Below are 19589 nucleotides of genomic sequence, written 5' to 3'. Positions count from 1 at the left end.
CACCGCGAGAAAACGACGAAACAGCGTCGGACCCTCGCTTGTAGTCAAGCAATAACAGTATTACAGCGTTGACAGAAGCAGCTGCACCTCCGTCCCTGTCTCTCTGAAAACAACACTCACTTAGACTCAGCTCATTACAATGAGACCATGGGTAGTGATGCTGGAATAATTGGATAATTAGCTCAGTTTGAAATGCACTAAAAACTCCACTCAAATCCCCGGGCTGATTCAGGCACATTTTTTTTAATTCATCCTTTGCCAAACACATTGCATGAAGGCTGAGAGCACACAGGCATCCAGAATTGATTCAATAGCCATGAAAGGTGATTTATTTTCCCCCCTTTATGTGGCGACTCACTGCATTAAGACTAAAACGTCTGCAATTCTTACATCTACACAATAGCCCTCTCCGAGGTACCAAAAAAACTAAACTGCTGTTGTAGATGACACTGTTAACTTGCTCAATGAAAAGCAACATTGGTTTGATGGTTCCGCTTTCAGCTTATTTCAATCATGTCTGTCTGGCCGAGCTCAAACTGTTGTTTGCCGATGGCTTCAAATCAAGTTCCCAAATGTCTGATGAAGGTGTCCAACCTCCTTTGTACATAAACATTATTCACTGTCCAACGCAGCACTGCAATGTAGATTTTTACGCTGACAACACCGTCTTGTTAGACCTCTGTTATTCTTGTTCCTTAAACTTGATTTAAAAGTCCATAACATACATATATTTGAAGTACCTACTCTTTATCCATTCCCTCAGTGGGAAATCGAATCAATACTGCGTCATAAATAGTTAAGAACGTGTTTAGATAGCATATTGTCCTATTGTGACGCAGTTGATCAGACAGTCCCGAATCTTTTCATTGAAAAGCTTAGAGAAGAGGCCGGGCGCTGCATCTCAAATCTAACCGGACATAGATTTGCCAGACCAACCCCTTGTCATTCTTGAAACCAAAGCAAACTGTTTGAAAACACTTCTCAACTTTGTCTGGCTAGTCCAAGATTGTTTTTTTCGGGGGTGGCATGGGCTCATTGCTGTCCCACTACGACCGCAATTCTCACCAACCATGGTGGACTGCATTTGGACTGCATTCACATAGCGTGTCTCGCTCAAGGACACTTCGACACAAGGACAGGAGGAGCCGGGGATCAGACCGCCAATCCTGGGATTAATGGACGACAACTGTCTACCGTAGAGGTACCTACACCTAGCCCTCTGGCAGCCGAGAGAATAATGAGCCCATTGCTGCTTGGCGCATTGGAATGAGGCGGTGAAGAAGACGCCCCACTCCAAACACATATGTATGTATGTATGCTTTACTGGAAATGTTTTCAAACAGCACTTTCTGGTGTCCCAAAATCAAAAAGTGCAAGGTTTTGGACTAACTGGTTGGTTCGGTAATGCATGCCTGGTTCACTTCCCCCGCCTCAGATTAAAAACTGCACACAGCCACCTCCTGTTTCCCATGCAGCGGATGAGACAGTCCCAAAAGGGGCCGATTGTCTAACAAAGCTCATGTTAATCGCCCTAACCCAAACTGGATTCTAATTCCAGAACAGTTTCTCTTCTAAAAACAGGAAGAAAAAAAAAAAAGCCTTTACAGAATCTGCTATACTATCTACATTGGTAGCTGCCACTACCCTTAAACCACAGCAAACCGTTTGCTACAGTTGATTCATTACTACAGACAGCCGCTGCGCTCATCAATGTGAGTTAAATGAAAGGGTCGAATGGTCATCGCTGACATCTAGAAGGCACCAGCGCACCTGATTTATAAACTCGGTATCAAGTATAAAGTTGCTGAGATATTTAACACCAGCGCACGGGATAGGTTAGCTTTAAAAGGCCCTTACACCAACTCGGAACTGGGGAATACTGGCTTTCCAGTGTGCAACTTACTACCTGAACGAACTTCAAGATATATCCTTTGTGACAATTCTGTCCTGCTGTATCATGACTATCATGACCTGGAGGCAAAGGCAAGAGCGTTAATTTCCCCCACTCTGGAGTACATCAATACATTGATCAACGGGGAAGATACCATTCACAGTAGAGGGGGGGGATCTATATTTCTTTGATCTCATTCCACTCCTGACTACGAATTCACAATACCGTCAGTCGCAGGGTTTTCATTCAGCCACTGAATGACTTGGTAATCAGGCTTAATCTGGGGTTTCGCTGAGTCGTAGATTATGTCGGGCAAGGAGTGTGCATTCAAACTGTGGATAAAACACGATGGATGATGCAGACCGACGCCACCGCCGACGCTGATCCAACCAGCAACTGTCTGCAAAAACATGGCACATCTATCACAGCTTCTTGAATATTTATTAGGTGGCACACTCGGGGAGAGGGCTCAGTATGAATATTCATGGTGGGGGTAGGGGGTGGGTGCAACGTTTACAAGAAAGACGCAGTGCGCCGGTCGCGGTAGCCGCACATGGGCACTGGCATTCCGCGTTCCGCTTAGACTCAGAGCTGGGTGCCGTGTTCTCATCTAACCCAGGACTATGACGTGGCTCCGGGCCTGTATGATGCGGGAGCTGTAAATAAAAGAACTCATTCTTCCAGATAGCCCCTTCCTCAAATGGCATACCAGCTGAGAAATGACGATTTGCGGAACAATGCTATCGGTTGCTGAGCTTAATTTAAATGACATGTGATGGACAAAGGGATTAAACTTTGACTGCGGCACTGCTGCTGAACCTAAGCCTCATCTTCTTAAGAGTTTCCTGGTACTCGCTGTCAAGACATGCCTGGCAAGCCACCGGGGATTCTGACACTCTGGAGGGAGACAGTTTTAAGTAACTTTATCCACATTATCTCATGTAGTCAGAGCGATGCCGCGGCAGCTTTACTCATTTAGGTCACATCCATGTTATTTGACCCGAGTCGAGACCACAGACGGGATTCACAAAGGCTGTTTAAGTATTCACAACTTCTGGGGGTCTGATTTCACGTGAATAGATTTGACTTTGACTTTGTCTTGTGTTGAACTAACTGGATTCATTGAGAGGTCTTTAAAGCCAAAAGAATGGATATGACCAACATTTTAAATGGCATTTCACCGAGACTGACTATCTTCATGCTTGCTCCATTTATTGCTGACTCTGTCTGTGAGGGCGTCCAACTCAGTTCAGTTCTTTCAGTTAAACCAATCTGATTTCACCACCTCTGTGAGCCAATCATCTCCTTGCACTCAACGTTTGAAAACCGTTCCTTTCTCTGTTGCTGTCAGCTTTCATTTCAGTGTAAGATACCGAAGACACTTGGAAGTAGGGTGGCTATCTTTTCAGGCTCACTAACTAACTCACTTTTGACTGGTCTTAAGTGCAAAACCAAGACCGGCTAACACTACGTAGCGGTCTAGTTTGCGCAACCTCGTCCTGATTCCAGTTCGCACTCGATAGCTATCAACAGTTTCGCCAAGAGGTGGGTATATTATGCTTACCTGTGACATTTAGTCCATCTGAGCGCTGACACCAGACCAGGCGAGATGAACCCCTCCATGGTCCGGTCCTCCACTTGTATTCAAAACACTGGCCCTCTGCAGGAAGAGCATGGCCGAGACTTTAGCCGCTAAAAGCTTTCACGACAATGTAACAACTGCGCTCCCACAATGTGCCTCTGTGAATCACTTCAGTGTCATTTTGAGTTCCAGACTGACCTGTGCACGGCCGAGCCTCCAGCTCCTGCTCGGGACACTGCAGCAGGTTCTCTGGATCCTGAGCCACCACGGCTCGGGATCGGACCTGGACCGAGCCGAAACCCAAGTCATCCCCGCTCACGCAGCTCAGCTGACACGGGCTCCAAACAGTCCAGTCGGTCAGGTAGCATTCTCCTGCAGAACATACAGGAAAGGTTCAGCAACTGAAATTCCAAATCAATCAATGTGCTGCGTTTAAAGGAACACAGTAGTAGGAATAAACTGAGCATCCGTGCCACCATTCTTTTTGAATTGACAAAAGCTGACAATGACGTGTCTCATAAAAGTCTCAAATCTAAAGACGCATTCAAGTTACGGTTGAGTTGTGACCTGCATGAACAAATAACAGCTGGTAGCTAGTAAAGGCCAGGTTTAAAAAAAAAAAAAAAAAAAACATTGAGAGGATTCCACTAGCTTCTACCTTGCCCACTTTTAACTCACTCTGAAGCTATACCTTTAATAGAACACAACACAGTCTGTGTTTACATTTGAGCATGGAAGTTCATTCTTGACATTGTAAACATTAGTTTGACATCTTTCAGGACTTTCAATTGCATCTCACTGCTGAGCAAAGCGCATCCACTGACGAAGACCATGAGGTGTGGTTGAAAAGGGGAAAGATAGAAAAACTAGTAAGTGGACCTTGAGTTAGTTGCTAGATTTTTAACATAAAAAAAAAAACAGTGACGGCAGCAGTGGCTTAACGGCGATCAAAATGGATGTGATTGGAGATAATTGGAGCGGTGAGCAGCAACAGGTAAAGGTGACGGATGTGTTGAGTTTAACATTAGGAACAAATTAAAGCAGGGGCAGATCAGGAAACAGGGAAGCGTGCCAAAAAAAAAAAAAAAATAGCAAGGACCATGCTTATAAAATAAGGAAATTAGAAAAAAAAGGCCGATCCTTCCTGCGGTATTAAATGCACCAAATGATGCCAATTTTCAGCATTTGAACTGGAAAGCGTCCAATCAGCCAAACAAGGTCAAGTACTGTACTATGGACAAGTAGAATGATTGGCAACATCATTACAAACTGCATTTTTTTTTTTATCCTGAGCCATGGAACACTTGAAAACTGAGGCAAAACAGGAAAATGGTATAATATTCGATCTTTAAGCTGTCGTAGAAGGATATCTGATGTGTACACAGGTGTCGAGAAGACCTCCTCTCAGATATTTTTCCACTAAAATCACTGATTCCATTTTTCATCACAGCCATCTGCACAGAGATGATTCTATTCTCTCAGCAACACAGGCCACACTGCTCCCTTTGTAATGTCAAGGCCGTCGTGATACCGCTACACCTTCAATTAATCGTGAAGCAAAACCACAAAAAAAAAAAAAAAAAAAAGGTTTCCATCAAGGTGAATGGTTTTGGGTTTTTCAGAAGTCAGAATGGACACAAGCCAGGAGCCAGATCTGAGAGTCCTTGTGGTCCCCCACGCTAAAGCCAATTAACTGGATTATGGGCTGATTGCGCCCACGCACAACCCAAGCTGGAGTAGCCGGTGTTAAGTATACGCATGCACACACTGCTGCACAGCTGCCGGAATCACAGCCACGGTTTTCTTTTCTTTTTTTTTTTCCCAAGCGAATTGGCAAGCACACTGAAAGGCTTTCACTGAGGTACAATAAAACCTGACTGCCACAAACATCCATTATCAGCTCTGTGAAAGTTCCTTGCATTGTCCTCGTCCCACCTGTTAACACTGGTTTTGCGCTGCGCGGCACACTCTGGAGCTCTTGAAGCTCCTACAATCAAACACACTCCATAAGTGCGGCAGCGAGCACTTCAACCGTCTTTTGTTGTTATTGTGAAAACCTGGACTAAGCCGGGCAGACACTGTACGGGTTCAACCCTGAATTTTGCCCCCTCCCCAACTAGAGTCCTAGAAAATGTCTGCCAGATAGGTTGTCGTTGGAGGGGGTGCAGTTTGTATTGCACCAAGTAATACGGCCTTTCTCTCTTTGTCAACACTGTTGAGGACGGGTGTTGTCTTCTTTGAATAAACCTTACTGGAACTGGACACAATCTACAGGGGTTCCACGTTTACATTTGCCAGTTGACCCATACAGCGTGAACATAGTTGTCCTGATGAAAACATGTAATGGAGATGACACAAATGTGCAAGAATAATAAAAATGTACAACGACCTGTGGCCGGTGAAGATGGACTCGCAAACTGGTTATGCTCTTAAGGTGTAACCTTTCACTGACCGATGCGTTCCTGGAACTTTTGTTACTCATGGGAACGACGGCCAAAACGGCTCAAGAGCTAAGCTGTAATGATTTTAAACGATCCTTTTCAAATAAGCAGGTCTGGTTTTGTTTGTTTGGGGCGGGGATTGTTGCGGGTATCATACCTACAAACCTCATTTGACTGTCCTGGGACCACCCTCTCTCAACTGCTGGAGCCTGTGATGTCTTCTTACCTGGACAGGGTACGGTGCAGGGTTCCTGCAGAATGATGTGCGTGTCTCCGTCCACCGAGGGCTCCAGATCTCCGCACAGCTCGTCATCCACCAGGCTGCTGTCCTGCTGACCCGAACCATCGGACACAAAGCACGACACGTTCCGGAAGCGCAGGCCCTCTCCGCACCTCGCCCCCTGATGGAACGGAAAACAAATAAAAGTACGTATGGGTCAAGCACATCTTTGTATTTAGGGTATGTTCAACTCGTGGTTGTGGGGATTTTAAGGATTTTTTTCTAAGCTCTTTGTAATTGATTTTTGGTCAATGATCCGCAGCCTCTGGGACTGTTAGTGTTGTTACAACAGCAAGCAATGACGCTTTTGCTTTCATTGCTCTTGTGATTAAGAAGCTTCACAGAAGTTCAATCAGGGAGACTATCTTCACGCTTACTCCACTTACATTCTCTCTCTCTCTTCCTTTTCCCGCTTTCAACTCAATCAGCTGTATATTTTGCATTCCAGTAATTGCGTAGCTTATTCATTTAATTCCCGGTCATTTCTGACCTGATTCATTCAGTGCCACGGTCATTGCTGGCCTCATTTCATTTTCTGGCCTTGTCTTCTAGTGTAAGGAACAATATTTTCTTTTGGGGGCGGGGGGGGTATTCCTGAACAGCTCATAGCATCACCACCATTTAAAATAAGACGTTACTATGGGGTCTAATTGCCAAGGACTCCTCCTCATAATTCTTCCTATTGTGTGCTATGTCAAATAAATTAACTTAATGACTCTTTAAGCCTCTTTTCAATTAAGTCTCTCTTAATTCAAACAGTATTAGCCATTAGTATGACACTGCAGTTAAAAAGCTCTTGTTCAGTAATGAATGTCAGTTTGTATAATGATGTGATGGGAATGTAAGGACGCTATTGTCCTGTGTTTTGTATGCTCCAGTATCACATCATCACGCACATGTTACATTATTCATATTCTATTCATTCAGTTCTATTGTAGGGTATATGCTGTCGTTGTAAACGTGTAGCTGGGTCCATAGACATGAGATTTTTAAGTTGAATACGAATATTGATTGAGGTGTCCCCCTAGGAGGTAGTACCAAAACAAATTGCACACAGCAATGCAATCCAATACATCCCTCTCAGACACAGATCCGACACTGGGATGAAAGGACTTTAAAAAAGACATCCACTGCACCCGTTCTGACCAGGGTTGTCTCTTTTTTTTTTTTTTTTTAGCAAAACAGAGTGACAACAGAATAATTCAAGGGTTTCTATAGTCACATAAAAACTCCACAAATAGTGGCCTTCAGTTTTATTCTTGCATGCCGAATCTCTTCAACAATTCTGAGAATACCGATGCTGATAGAGGCAAAAAAATATATAACTGTCCCAATATTGTACTGAAGCTGCTCAGACAATATTGGCCAAAGTCAATGCAGTCTCCTGACAGACAGTGTCAGGCAGGATGGAGGCTGACTGACCTCAGACTTGCACTCAGACCAGGCACTGTATCTCCAGCTGTAGCAGGGCTTCACCAGGCAGGGCTTCCACTGCTCCATCTGGGACGGACACGGCCTCCCGTCGCCCTGGGGAGCCTGGATCACTGTCCGCCTTCTCCACAGCTTGCCTGCAGAACAGCAGATAAGAAGAAAGAAGAAAAAAGAAAAACATTATTCATTCATGAGGACGTTGACTGGAATGCTGAAATTTCAACTCCCCATACACCACCAGAATGAACAATAATGTTGCTGGAAAACAACTTGGTTCATAGCCTGGAATGAAGGACTTCTGGTCTCCATGAGCTCCGCTAAATTGATGCTCTTTATGTTTTTTTTACATGTTTTAGATGGGATTTTGACTTTGAAGCATGGGCAGTTATAGCAGCCTACAATGTAAGGATAGCAGTAAGGGAGGACGAAGGGGACTATGGGAAGGGAGTGGAACAACAATTCTGGGAGCTAAAGAACTTTTATGCTTGTTCTGTATCTGAAGGTTGCTGGATGGAAGGGTGCACATTCAACACCTATCACCCTGTCTGAGCACGACGGCAGGAGGGCCCGATCATTGACAACAATGACGGGGCCTACCTGGAGGAGGTGGAGGGTCGGACCCGCTGGCGTCAGGACAGTAACCTCCACCAGAATGTCAGACGGACTAAGGAGCTGATAGTGGACTTTGAGAAGAAGCGGGGGAGAAACTACGCCCCCCTTGACACCAACGGGTCCTCGGCGGAGAGAGTGGACAGCTTCAAATACCTAGGTGTCCACATCACCGAGGGTCTGACCTGAGTGCTGCACACTGACTGACAACGAGAACGGCAAGGCAGAGACTGTTTCACCTCGGATGCTTGAGGAAATTCCGGGTATCCCATCAGACACTGAGGAATTTCTACTCCTGCACCATCGAGAGCATCCTGACGGGGGAACATCACTGCCAGGTACTGGAACAGCACCATACAGACACTGCTAGGCCCTGCAAAACGTGGTTCATTTGTATCATAGACGGTGCTCTCCCCTACCTAAAGACTAAGGCGAAGGCGAATTGTTCTCTAAAGGCTTTGTCCCCCTGCTACAGTCGAGAATAAGGGACCAGATAAACTAGGCCAGCACTGAGAGGCTCAGGAAGACCTTCTACTCTCAGGCCACTAGGATCCTAAATGAGGACACTTGCCCCCACTACTACTCAAGAACGTTTTTACTTACTTATTACTCAAAGTTGCTTACTTATTATTCAAAGTTTACTGACTTATTGTACGTTACACTCTCTTTTATTGCACAATTGTACGAGTTTGCGGACATGCATTTCACTAAGATTGTACCCTGTATGATTATGTGTGACAAATGAACTTGAACTTGTGTGAAGTTGTGCGTTTGACACCTGACAAACGTTGCGGACAGGTTATGCTAAATTAGACTGCATCATAATATTGGTTTCCACTGAAATGGCTCCTGATTTTGTACCATTTCTACTGCATTTCTCAAGAGTCTGAATTCTGTCTCAGAGCAATAATTTAACACATTCTCTTCTCTTTCAGCTGACTTGATCTATGGTACAATTGTGGGGCTTCATCGTACTCCCTGTAGCCATTTTGAATATTCATAGTTCTCTTTTTTTGTGTTAAAATTAAACAAGTGACTGTCTTAGGTTGGAGGATATGAGTGGGGAGGAGGGTAGAAGTGCCCTTTACCAAATCCACTCTGCATTTTAACAAAGAGCCCCGGGGGAGGGATGTGAGAAAACTCTCAATTAGCTGCTGTCTCAAAGGAAATGCATGTGGTTTTTTGCCCACCGTACTACCTAAAACCAATACTACATTCAGCAATAATCCTTCACAAGTGATACGAAATAGGAAAGTAGGCCTCAAAAACCACAGAACTTTGTACATTTAAAAGTATATTTCGTGAAGCCTTTCAGCATTCATTCTGATACAAAAAGTGTATTTTATGGTATGCCTTTGAATGCAGACAATAATTAGTGAAACTGTTCTTGATCTACTTCAAAAAGGTCATTCTCAGAGCGCCGGGCCTTTGCAGAGAGATCATTAATTCCCATTCTTCACATACATGTAGGATTAATTGATATAATCTCCAGTGTTGTTATTGCCAAGCCCTGTAACACTCTACTTAATGTTGAATACTGGAACAAGTCCCTGGGTGATGTTTCCCCCGGCAGCAGCTCTCACCAGCTGCCAGCAAACCAACCAATGTGCATAAACCCGCACAGGGCGCTTCCACAATCCTCTGTGACTATGAAACAATGGGCCCCATGCACTCGCAAGAACAGATTCGATCTTAAGCGGCACATACCAGTAATTTACCTTGACCTTGTCGTATTCGCTAATTGTATTGTATTACGGACAAACAATATTCAATAGTGGTCCAGGCCTGTCGCACTAGTCGTGGGGGAAATAGTTCAGCACTTGGGGAAATACACTTATTCACCTTCTTGCCGAAAGTTGAAAGAGAAAAATTGATATCAACCTCAAGCTAAGTATGGAGCTAGAGCAGGGAGTCAAGTAGCTTAGCTTAGCATAATGTCTGGAAGCAGGGGGAAACAGCTAGCCTGGCTCTGTTCAAGTTCAACACCTCTAAAGCTCAGCAACCAACCCATTATAACCAGTGTGTTTAATCTGAACACAAACAGAAAAGTAAGGAGTTTCATGTTGCGACAGTTTCTAGCCAGTGGCCAGGCGCAGTGACTTCCTGGAGTCAAGGTTGCCGTTTTATCTTGGTGCTGGGCAGGTAGCGTACAGTTTTTAAATCAGCCACCTGCTAGATCTGGATAGAAGGTTCATGCGAGTGGTGAGACTGAACCATACTGTAAAGACACCGAGGGGAACTGCAGGGTTGGTGGCGATTCTCTGGGCTTTCGTCACGACAAATGACCCCTCCCGCATTACACATTGCCATTTGATCATTTGATGTTCATCTAAAATGATTTTTAAACCGGAGCTTAGCATGGTGAAGCGAACACATTAATAAGGGAGGGGTTGGACTTCAAAAGAAATACAAATGAAAATGAAATGCCAAGTTGGTTTGTTCAATGGTTGCTTTGCAGAAGATGCTAGCGCCTTATGCCCACAGAAACCAGTCATCACCCTCCATTGCGATTCTCATGCTTCGGCGGTCTCCCTGCGGGGGGCCATGGCAGCGTTTTGGGTTGAGCGGCGGGTGGCACTGAGGATTGCCGGGCAAAAGAAGGCTCGTGCCAGCTGTCACTGTCAGTGTTTGGCTGGAGAACACACAATGTCGTGATTATCTATGCACACAGGTTGGGCACATCCAGGAAAAATAGCTGTGTTGTTACACCGACTGATTGATAACGACACCTTGCTGCTTCCAGGTATGTTCATTTGCTTGAAATAACAAATCCAGCTTATTGCTATTCCTGGCCCAGGAACAGAAATTAGCTCCTCCAGGGAAGTATGTCCTCGCAGCCAGCCGGGAGATAAAAAAGAAACACAGGAAGGAAAGCGAGGAGGCCCTATCTTCCTGTGGCCTACCTGCTGTTTCTCCTCGCGAGGAAAAAAAAATACTCGCCTGGGGACAGATTAAGGTTTCCACACTAACTAAAGCCTGTATTGGTTTCATATCTACTATTTGCTCTTGTTGCTTCTGGCTGCGGCTCTTCTCAAGGACTCGTGGAGAGCAGAGTGCTCCCTGAGTCCCAGAGCACACACTCGTAATGGACCGCCAATCAATGGCCCGATCCTGTGGCACCACGTTATGATGTGAGGAACGATGGCGTTATAGCCCTAAACCAACTGTGAGAGGGATAATAGAGCGTTTCTGGTTTCCACCATTACCAAAGGGGAGGCTGACTTTTTTTTTTTAAGCACACAACTGAGAGCTGAGCACTGCAGAGCTGCAGCAGTGATGGATCACCCACAGCTATGAAAGTATTTTGCTATCAAAGCTGTGTGAAGAGGCTGCCATGTTTGAATTTCACCGGAATGTAATCAAATAGTTATATCGATGGCCACATTAAGCTATGTTAAAAAAAAAAAGATGTTATTAACCTGGTTTCTCAAGTAAAATGTATTTGGATTGACACATAGTATGACTGAGAAAGCTTGGACATATAGGAGACCTGGTTGAGGCTCCTGCCTTACTCCCATATCAAACAATTTACTGCAGTGTATACAATCTTATTGCCTGTTTTTAATGGACACAGCTAATGCTAGGAAGCTAAAAAAAAAAAAAAAAGGACAATGAATTCAGAGATTCAAGAGCTCTACAAGAAAGCAATTTAAAAAGAGAGTGGTAGGGAGTCCATCCATTAGCTATACTACAGCTGATCCTTTTGAAGGGTTGAGGGTGGCCTGGAGTAGATCCCACAACTATTTATGCTCAAATTCACACCTATGGGCTATCTTTGGACCGTGGCAGGACGAAAGCCCATGAAGGCACTAGGAGTACATGCAAATGCCACATTGTCCGGCAGGTTCAAGCCCAGAACCTTCTTGCTAGCGACAGCGCTAAGTCATGGCTGGACATTTCAAAGCGATGCTGTACTGTTCAGCTTTTAAGACAAGAAATGTGGGCAAACTCCATCTGCTGACAGAGATCATGTGATTCGACTGAACGCTCCAGAACAGCTACTGAGGACCTTTTCACGTACGTTTGATGTTCAAGTTCAAGTTTATTCTTGACCTTAGAAACAGCAGTTGACAACACAATCCCACCACCAGCTCAATTTGGCAGCTGTTCTGGAGCTTTTGATCACACCACACCATTTTCATCCTCAGCAGATGGAACTTGAGGAGTTGTACATGTTCAAATTTCCACATTTCTGAGCCCATTAATGACTTTGCATCCATGTTGGCTTGAAGTCAAGAATGAACTTTCATTCTCAACTATTGAGTCTCATTGGAAACTATTATGGCTAAAACAAGGGTACCTTTTTTTTCCTGGTCAACAAACACGGCAACAAGCACTATGTATTGATATTAATGGGATCACAGTGTTCGAGGTTGAGTACAAGGGTGCGATGGGGGATATTCTGCCCGATTTTTGGGAGTCTCTCGTTGTGGTCACACCCGTAGTTTGGTCACCTTGGTCGAGACCAAACCAGACAAGGATCAGTTCTTCCACATGTGTTAAGGATTCCCACAAAACACAAGAGCTGTAAACATGAAGTCACATAAACTGACAAATAAAGTAATTCATTCAGTAGTTTGGAATCATGTCATCCCGTATCATGGACCTGCACCAGAGAAAACCAAGTTTAGTCTGATGGTCATGTAGCATGAGAGGCTGAGTTGAGTGACTTAGTCAAGACTGCACCATAACTGGACTTCATCACGTCCTGAATAAGAAGGACAGGCTGCAAGAAAGTGGAGGGAGATGTTGTGTTCTGTGTTACAACATGATGGGGGAAAGGGTCGTTATGATCAGAGAATGACGGTTGCTCCCTAAATGAAATGGCACCGGAGTTGGACACAAATTGAAACCCACATTTTCAGGGGATAAGATGCTCTGGTAATTTGTTCTGGGACACCTCAACCTCAACATGAACAAGCTCTAGGTTACCTTGCCGTGGACACACTGCACACGCACACACATACCTGCCAGCCCACAGGTGTGGGTGCACTCAGACCACGGTGACCAGTCAGACAGCTGGCAGTTGACGGGACATTCCACAACACAGGAAGCGTTCATCTGCCACTTCCTCTCCAGGCCCAGCTGCGCCCAGAGAAAACAGGGTTTATTTACTTTCGCAAAAAGAAAAAAAAAAGTGTCTTTAACAGGAAATGCTACACAACCCACCTCTTTGCAGAGCTTGAGGTCAACGGATTTGCCGTCGCTACGCACGCAGTCCAGCATGCGGGTTTTGATGCCGTTCCCACACACTGCTCGGTCACTGAGCTGACAAGTGCTCCAATCTGCAGGGAGACCTTTCATCAGCAACGGCAACTCGCCGAGTCATACAGCCTCATGTGCCACCAACATCAAGATGCATTTAATGGAAATGAGCTCAAGGGCACGTCTTTGTGTTTTACTGCATGCACTGCGTGTTTTGAGCGAGACACTCACCGGTGATGTTGTAGGAGTAGTGGAAGCAGTTGCCGTTGAGTTTGCAGGGCTCGGCCTCTTTAGTCAGAGGGCACTCCTTCTCCTCTCCAGGCTGACGGAGCGGGTAAGCGCTCCTCTCACGAGTGCCGTTCCCGCTGCACGGCTGGGGAAGCAGAGGAACGGATCGTGACTTACTTCCCCCATACTGTCGCCACCGAGTGCACACTTTGTTTGAAGTGGCGTTTGAAGCGTTGCATTAAAAAAGCGTAACGTCTGCGCACTGACTGCAAAAAGCAAAACCCTGATGAAGATCTGACGGTGATCAAAACAGTCGGTCTCAAGAGATGAAGCAACTGGAGTCGGGTGAAGAGTGAGCGGATGATGCTTTAATTGGTCTGCCCCATGCCTGCCACAGATGTGAGCTGGTTTCCGCACAAACACCGGGAGCAGATGAACCGGTAAGCGGACTTTGAGTTTCTGCCTAATGCACGGTGCGTAGTTCCATCTGGTACTGACAGTCCATAGCTCTATGGGATAGCCTGTATTGTTTAAATATGCATCAAGACTGAGACCTTGCAACTGGTGCAGGTGTTATGTTATTCTTGCTCAACTGTTTTGCACACGTAGGCTTAGAAAATATAGATAGTTTTAGTCTTTTTGCATTCATGTGACAAAAAAAAAAGAAAATGTCAAGCTTGAAAAACATCTAGGTTAATTGTTTTTGGCTGTAGTTGATTTTTATTCTTCTTGGTGTTCTACTTTTATAACTGGGGAATGGTTGCTGCTTAAAATTCCTCTTATTGAAATAAAAAAAAATCTAAGAAGCACTTGAAACATCAAGATAGATATCCAACCCTACATTAGTACCAACTTTATTACCTTTTTCCCTACTAAGTGGAAGTGTAGCCTCCTCCTTCGCCTCCTGATATTTGGTATCCTTTTTTATCGAAGATTACATGTGTTGGTAAGACTGGGAGGAGTTGTGAAAGTGTAAAGTAAAATATCATTATCAGGACCTCAGAATTCCCTTCCTGCGTAGATTCACTCAACTGCGTCCAGTTTATTACCGTTAAAATTCAGTCTCTCTGCCTGTAGCGTAATGAGCGCCATGTGAGTTCTGATCGCCAAACAAGCAACATTGCAAGGGATTTTAATCTTGCCATCACCGACGGCCAGTGTTTCCTAGCTATCTAGAGAACTGGATGTTTCGGAGAAGACGGAGGAGAAGGAAACAAGCGACAGATGAATGACCTAGTGATTAAGACGTGTCGATCCTGGCTGGGTACTTTTGTTGCATGGTTTTCCTGTCATCGCTCAACTTTGCCAGTCAATAAGATCAATATCTTCAAGTTTGAAGACGACTTACCTCTTCTGTGAAGCGCTGTGCAGAAGAATTACAAGTACAATGACAGAGAGGGTAATATGAAATTCCTACCAGCGGACATGGGCTCCAGGCTCCCCAGTCCGATAACACGCAGTCCTCGGGGCAGGGCAGCCGGCTGTTGCGGGCCCCCAGAGGCATCTCCTCTGGGTCACACAGGTAGTCCTCCACCTGCTCGGAGGGCCCGTCGATGGTGTTCAGCATGCATCTGGACACAAAGGGGTTCAAGTCAGGGTTAGTCCATTTCTACAGCATCCCATAATCTGTGACAGGCATTTACGGCATCTTCAATCATTTCGACTGTCGATCAGTGGGAATAGTAAAAACACTGATAATCCAGCTCTGCAAAGTTACATTTCTGGATGTAACCAACCTAGATCTTGGTGAAGGGGTAAGTCACTACTATGTTAAATATGTCTTAAAGCTTTTCACACATGCACCCCTTAATCTGACGGCAATTTAACAAGTCGGCCTCACGTCTGAATAAGCGCCCCCGGTCCCATTTTTATGTTACAGTCACAACGGCAATCCTGCTAACAATTCGGTGTCACTTTCATTATGACACAAGTCTGAATTGAATGCTGTCAGATTAACGTAAAAGCTGCAGCACAACGTTAAAAACACGCAGAGAGAGAGAGAGATTAATTGCCCAGCCTTCATTGCAATAATGCACACAGACAATAATAATAAAAAGCAACAGTAATAATCCCACCAGCACTCGCTATATTTCCAGTGTGGATAAATAAATGATAATTTAGCAAAAATGCTTTACATGCATCATGTGAGCAGACAGGAATTAAACATCTCATGCAATGCTCGAGCACTGTCTCATATTGTAAAACAGTCAGAGCGGTCTCAGCCTCAAAGGGGTTAATATATGTTCCAAAGGTTGCTGAAACACCAGTGGACTTCCAAATCAATTACAAATACTGAGACCAAAAACAGTGATACATCTTGTTCAACGTGCCGTGGTGACATCAGAGGCACCAGTAAACTACCAAAGGTCTACTGAGATCAGACTGCTCTGTCAAAGGGTGACCATGGAGGCTAGACTGGCTGGCCAGCTCCTGAGACGACCAGCCAGTCTTGCCTGGCACCAGAGGAAATCTTAAGGTTTTGGTAAATCGACCACATAAAATGAATAACAAGCTTTGATGACCCAGTAAAAGTTGTAGGACAAAATCTTTTGAGTCTGGCTGTCCTCCGTCCTGCTTCACGCAAGTCAGTTCATCCTTGATTAAAAAAAAAGGTGGTCCTGGTGGGCCAAGAACACTTGGGACTTTGGGACTTTGAATTGGAACTTGGGCCTGTGACCGATGACTTTGCAAAAGTCCACAAGGAGTGCAGGCAAGGACGCAGATTGGCTCATCTTACCTAACTTTCCTGGTCTGAACCCCTTCACCGCAATTATCCTTCAGGTCCACATTGCTGACCTTCCACACACTCCAGCGCTCTGCCACCCAGACATGTTGCCCGCAGTCACTGAGGCACGGAACCACCTCATACACCTGCAACGAAGCAGACGCCACAGTTACCCGTCTGATCTTGTACAGAAAATGTGCAGTTCAGCAACAACAAAAATATAGTGCACTGAATTTTGTTTGTGTCCTTGAGCTCTGGACCTGATCTGCAAGAATATTTATTGAGATGAACAATGATTCATTAGATTAAAATCCAATCTTAATATGAATATTATTTATTCCACTTTTCCTTCAACAATTTGACTTAAAGCAAGTTCCGAGTTCCGAAATAATTACTGCAGAAAGGAGAAAGAAGTCCTTACCTGAGCCTGTGGATGGAATCCATTCATCAACGATGAGCGAGGAGTAACAGGAAAAAAAAGGTAATTCTGATTATTGTAGTCGGGAATTAAACAGAAATATACAGTAAAAGTAACCTTCCTCCCATCCTGCATCATAAAAAATGAAACACATCTAACCTCACAAAGACAAACATTAAATCGTAATCTTTCTTTGAAACATTAATCACACGGCATAAAGGGAGACCTCTTTGTACCTGGTTGACATGGTCCAGTTTAGGACACGGTCTCCCGCCATTGTAGGGCTTTTCTCTGAGCCACTTGGAGCGGACCTTGACCCCGCTGCCGCAGGACTTGCTGCAGCGCGACCAGTTGGACCACTCGCTCAGCTTGCAGTCGGACGGACAGGGGATGATGCAAGCCTCCTCAATGTACCCTGTGGCCAATCACATGATAACAGATAAAAAGTACTTCGGTACAGATCCACGATCCCAAGGTCAGACCAAAACTGTCAAAGGAAATACTGTTTGTATATATTTCCGCTGGAAGGAAAGTGATTTGATATTTTCAGTTCACATCGCCTTTTGTCTGGTTTTCTTTCGTCTGTGCAGAAATGCACCAATCAAACTCTCTATTTACCAGGCTACCCAAAAAACCTTGGCTACCAGCACTGGCTACCTGCGTATGTTAGAATTGATTTTGAAGTCTTTATGGCCGATGGCAGCAAGCTTTCAGTGTCTTGACCAAGAACACTTCAACATGTGGACAGGAGGAGGGGGAGATCGAAACCACCAAGCCTGTGATCAGTGGACAAACCGCTCTATCTCCTGGGCCACAGCTGAGAGGCAATGATAGAATCAAATGCACACGAGAAACTCAGGAAATGGATGTAACATGACAAGATTTAAAAAAAATTACACTTTCAAAATGAGGATGTATCAATGATTATCACAACCGACGCACAATCTAGCTTCATATGTGTGTCCATAAACCCAGATTCTGATTGAAAGCAAAAATGTGCAGCGGTTCTCGAAAGGTTGACCAAAGGAAATCAGGGAAAGGTCAAGGGAAGTGAAGTATATATAAACTCTACACACCAGAAAAGTGAAATAATAAGTAACTGCGGGAACTAACATCGCAGTGCCAGAAGACAAATATCAGCAGGAAGGAGCGAGCAATTACCATGTCACTCCCGTATATAATATTCTCTGGCATAAGAGAGCCAATCAAAGGCTCCCAAATCAGAGAGAAAGCAAGCAGCAGCACCGACTCTGAGTCCAGTATCTTTTTACAGTTACAGCCAGTTACCATCAAGCAACCCCATACTGGGAGCAAAGCTTTGACTCATAACGAGACGGGTTTTGCAATGAACAAACACAGACACGCTCATTCCCCCCGAGTGCTTTGATGTGTTCGGTATTTTCCCAGGGCTAAGATGCAGGATACGGCAGAACTGTGATTCTTAATTCCCTTTTCTCCCTTTGCTGGAATATACTGTGGAATGTTAATACAGCTCACCGCAACACGGCCTGACAGATTTGGGCTGCTGGCAGCAAAATACATCCCCGAGTTCCCCCTGATGATTGTCGAATTTACACTGGAGGTTTGGTAAAAAAGGACGCACTGATAAGTCAAATGTGATCAGTCTGAGAGGTGGTTCGAACCCAAATATTTGAAAAGGATTGCTTTTTGAGGAAATAAAAGTCGGCTAATATACCCAATTTTAGCGAATTAATACCTTAAAAGTCGTTCACCAGCGCGACTAAAAGTAAGATCACGATGGAGACAATTGGTAGTCTCCAGCTGTGTCCCAATTCAGGGTCTGTCTCCTTTCAAGTTCACAAGTGACGATGGGTTAAACTGCTTTACATTACATTTATTTAGCTGACACTTTTATCCAAAGCGACTTACGTACAATAATGCGGCTGCAATCCGAAAATTGCAAGAATAACGCAAGTCCATCAACTTCATCCTGATATGCATTGCAACTGCTTCTGCTTTACGGGACAAGGTGTAGTCTGAACAGGTGAGGTTTCAGAAGATGTGCATGGTTACATCCGACAAGTCTTGGTATGACAATGTTCTGATCTGTCACCTCTATGGTTAAGGTAGGTTAAGATTAGGACACTAAATCTTTGTGGTTAAGGTTGGGCCAAGATTCTGATCATGGTTAAAGACATCACAGTCGACTGTTGGAGGGAGCCAAGGTCTCTGATGTCAAAGCCTTAAGCTTTGTAAACCCAACCACCCAACCCATTCGCCCCATAAAATAACAATGCCAAGCTATTCCCACCTTTCCTTAAAGAATAACCATTACTCTTACAAGGGTTACGGGTTAAGGTTACCGGGTTATTTCAGCGCGGAAAACTCACCATGGCTGTTACAGCGAGAGGTCTCCACTATGCGGTTGTCCTGGTCGTAGCACACCATGGCCTGGTAACGATATCCTTGGCCACACTCCTTGATGTCACCTTGGACCTTCATGCCCAGTTGGCCCTCCACGCGGCCGCCCTCAGGCAGGACACAGTCCGACCAGTTGCCCACAGGCTGGGCATTGTATTTGTTACATGGGCAGTACTGGGTCTCGCTCACGGGATACATCTGGTGGTTTTTACACTGGTCCCGCTTTTTGCTTCTCCCTGCAAAAAAACACCCAAAAAACATATTAACTATTAACTCCTTAAGATTTTGCCGTGTCACGATTATCCGTCCTTAAGCAAGACATGGATCCCCAGCTGTTACACTGCGGCTGCTTGGGGGCTTTAAGTAGAAGCCTGCTTAGATTGGGACGTTCCCTGTG

At 44.9% G+C, this 19589-nt stretch overlaps 1 protein-coding gene across 1 annotated transcript in view; it reads right to left on the bottom strand.

Moving 5' to 3' along the window:
• Nucleotides 1–19589, bottom strand: part of thsd7aa (thrombospondin, type I, domain containing 7Aa) — a 109981-nt gene that overhangs the window by 9350 nt on the left and 81042 nt on the right. The window contains exons 14-25 of the mRNA XM_070921638.1: nucleotides 19162–19428; nucleotides 17047–17225; nucleotides 16814–16819; nucleotides 16405–16538; nucleotides 15085–15238; nucleotides 13671–13812; nucleotides 13404–13519; nucleotides 13202–13319; nucleotides 7617–7762; nucleotides 6141–6315; nucleotides 3672–3845; nucleotides 3456–3551 (exon numbers count right to left, since the gene is read on the bottom strand). Of these exons, the coding sequence (XP_070777739.1) occupies nucleotides 3456–3551; nucleotides 3672–3845; nucleotides 6141–6315; nucleotides 7617–7762; nucleotides 13202–13319; nucleotides 13404–13519; nucleotides 13671–13812; nucleotides 15085–15238; nucleotides 16405–16538; nucleotides 16814–16819; nucleotides 17047–17225; nucleotides 19162–19428 (1707 nt within the window). The remainder of the gene's footprint in view (nucleotides 1–3455; nucleotides 3552–3671; nucleotides 3846–6140; nucleotides 6316–7616; nucleotides 7763–13201; nucleotides 13320–13403; nucleotides 13520–13670; nucleotides 13813–15084; nucleotides 15239–16404; nucleotides 16539–16813; nucleotides 16820–17046; nucleotides 17226–19161; nucleotides 19429–19589) is intronic.

The sequence above is a fragment of the Enoplosus armatus genome, chromosome 16, assembly GCF_043641665.1.
Source record: "Enoplosus armatus isolate fEnoArm2 chromosome 16, fEnoArm2.hap1, whole genome shotgun sequence".
NCBI lineage: Eukaryota > Metazoa > Chordata > Actinopteri > Centrarchiformes > Enoplosidae > Enoplosus > Enoplosus armatus.
Note: the sequence above shows the minus strand (reverse complement) of the source record. Positions and strands in the feature narration are given on the sequence as shown.